At 33.6% G+C, this 2,811-nt stretch overlaps 1 protein-coding gene across 1 annotated transcript; it reads left to right on the top strand.

Annotated features, from left to right (window-relative positions):
- Positions 867-1,538, top strand: LOC107641560. The gene has a single exon (XM_016345045.1). The coding sequence runs from the start codon at positions 867-869 to the stop codon at positions 1,536-1,538; it is 672 nt and encodes a 223-aa protein (XP_016200531.1).

Genomic DNA, 2,811 nt, shown 5'->3' with positions numbered 1-2,811 from the left:
ATTGTTATAGAACCAAATTGTTTATAAATAATAATGTTGCAAATTATACCCTGAATTTCTGAATTTGTCTTATCTATAGCTGTATAAGATTAATTGAGAACCTAATTGTAGATCTGAGTTCACACTAATTCATATGTAGATTTTATATTTTTTAACTCTAAGTTTGTCTAATCTTTTTGGTTGATCCCAACCACCTGAATTAAATATTATATATGTATGTTCTAATTATAAATTAGCCGACAAATGTCCTCCCTTGTCGTCAAGCAACCAAACAATAATTAAATTACAGAAACATACTTCAACTTCTTCCATGTCGAATCACTTCTTCATAGGATATGTAGTTGCTACTTGCTAGGGTTTCATTTGAACAACGTAAGAGGTTGAGCTTCCCATTTCCATTAAATAAAATTATTTTGATGTTAAGGCTCCACTCGCTAACAGAATAGAAATAGAAGAGAATTATTTTGAGGAGTTTAATTTGGATCCATGTGCAATTACATCTGTGTTGTTGGATGACCATTCATGCTGTTAATATAAAAGGTAGTTATTATGGAGTAAGGAGGATTGGAAAGATAGGGATGCCACTAGTGAGATGGAAGATAGTGATGGCTCCTAGGAAGGCGGGTGTATTAGAAGTGGGAGATGCAGTGGTTAAGAATACAGCCCTTCTGTTCAAGTGGTGGTGGAAGTTTTCGAAAGAAGACTGCCCTTTATGAAAGAGAGTAGTATGTTCTTGTAACAGCATGAATCCCTCTGCGATGCTGTGTGGTCAGCCTATTTCTACAAGAGGGGGCCCTTGGAGAGATATCTGTCAGCTCTAGATCAGGGAGCTGCAAATCAGAGAAAAGATGATAAGAGGCTTATCTATGGATGTAGGGAATGGCAGAACAATCAAGTTCTGGGAGGATGTCTGGCTACCTGGTGGAAGGTTGAAAGAGATGTTTCCTAAACTTTTCTCGATTTCAAACCTCACAAGATCTGTTATAGGGGAATGCGGGTTCTGGGATGGGTTAGAATGGATCTGGAGTTTCCAATGGAGGAGAGAATTATTTCAGTGGGAGCTGGAGCTTTTACACCAACTCCATGAGGTCTTGCAGTCAGTAAGAATAACAACTGAGAGGGAGGACAGGGTAGTCTGGAAATATGATAAAACTGGTATTTTTACTACTAACTCCTTTGTGCAGGTGATGCAGGAGGCAGCTCTCCCGGAGAAAATTACTAGCTATAGATTTACTAGTGCTATTTGGAGGGGATTCGCTCCGCCAAGGGTTGAGTTATTTTCGTGGTTTATTTTGGTTGAGAGGGTGAACACTAAGGAGAGACTATGCAAATTAGGTGTCATTGACCAGCATGATAATTTATGTGTTCTATGTTGTAAGTCTGTTGAGTTTGCTGCCCATCTTTTTATTGGCTGTGAGATCACTTGGCAGGTGTGGTGTGCATGGCTATTCGCTCTTGGAAGGATATGGACTATGTCGGGTACACTAAAACAACACTTTGAGAGTTGGACGAATGCTTCATCAAGAAAGAATGAGTAGAGGCGGTGGTTGATTAGATTTTTTGCTGTTATCTGGGCAATTTGGCTAGAAAGAAATGATAGAGTCTTCAATAATAAAAGCTCAGGAGTGATGGAGATAATAAACAGATCCTTTATGCTTTCCGACGAGTGGCTTGGTGGTGAACCTCTTGGTTGTTGATGGTAATGTCGAAGATGACTAAAGGATACTCTATTTATTAAGTTGATCAATGATGGATTGTACGTTGAGCAGCCTGTTACTAATGTTTTGCTGCTCCACCTTGTTGTGTTGAGCACTTTTTATTTCAAAAAAAATATCAAAATTAAATTCTTATTTTGAGATACAAATTTATTTAAAAATAATAATAAAACAAACATAAAAGTAAGCAAAATATTTTTGTGTTGAAATAAAGCTTTTCTATTTTTTGTTTGACACACTTATCAAACTATTTGTTCTAGAAAGGAGTTGAAGTTCACAAATTAGTAAATCTAAATTACTTGTAGGTGACTTAATTAGCTTGTAAGTATACTTATTCTTGTTACTTCGTGTACGTGTGTACTTACATATGTCATATATGTGTTGAAAATAATTTACAATAAAAGAAGTTAATTATTGTGAAGCAAAAGTTGCTAAGCATGAATGTCCCTTGGTGCACAAGTTATCTTTCTTATTATTAGCTACTCAGTTTTTTCTGAAATATTGTCATTTGAATAGTCGTAATTGGAACTATTGATAATTATAAGAATAATTAAAGTTACTGAATAATAATTTACTAGTACTTGAAATAAATTTTCAAATAATAAAAAATTACATGCGAAAAATAAATTTTAGATTAACTAATTAGGACTTAACACAATTTAATAGGATCCATAATGTACCAAATGAATTTACTATTTTTTACTACTCTGTCTTTTCATTGGTCAAAGAATAGAACCCTTGACAAGGAAAGATTGTATTGTAAGTTTGTAACCTATCAAAGTCTCGTAATCCTAATCTCACCTAACTATATGATAGATCAAGTGGCAGCAATTATATAAAAAAATATTGAACTGTAGGGACCTTGTTTTGCTTATTCATACCTTAATAACAATATTCCCTATAACAAGTGTCCAAAGATATTAGTTAGTGAACAAAGGAAGAGTAGTGCATAAATATTTATTACAAAAATTAATAATTAATCAACCACTATTTTATAAAAAAAATTATATAACTATTAATAAATTTTATTATTCATTTCTTATAGGCTTAGTTATTCTATTATAGTATGTATAATTATTCTAGTGATTGATTACTA

This window comes from Arachis ipaensis, chromosome B05, assembly GCF_000816755.2.
Source record: "Arachis ipaensis cultivar K30076 chromosome B05, Araip1.1, whole genome shotgun sequence".
Lineage (NCBI taxonomy): Eukaryota > Viridiplantae > Streptophyta > Magnoliopsida > Fabales > Fabaceae > Arachis > Arachis ipaensis.
The sequence above is the reverse complement of the archived record's forward strand: the minus strand, read 5'-3'. Positions and strand labels throughout refer to the sequence as shown.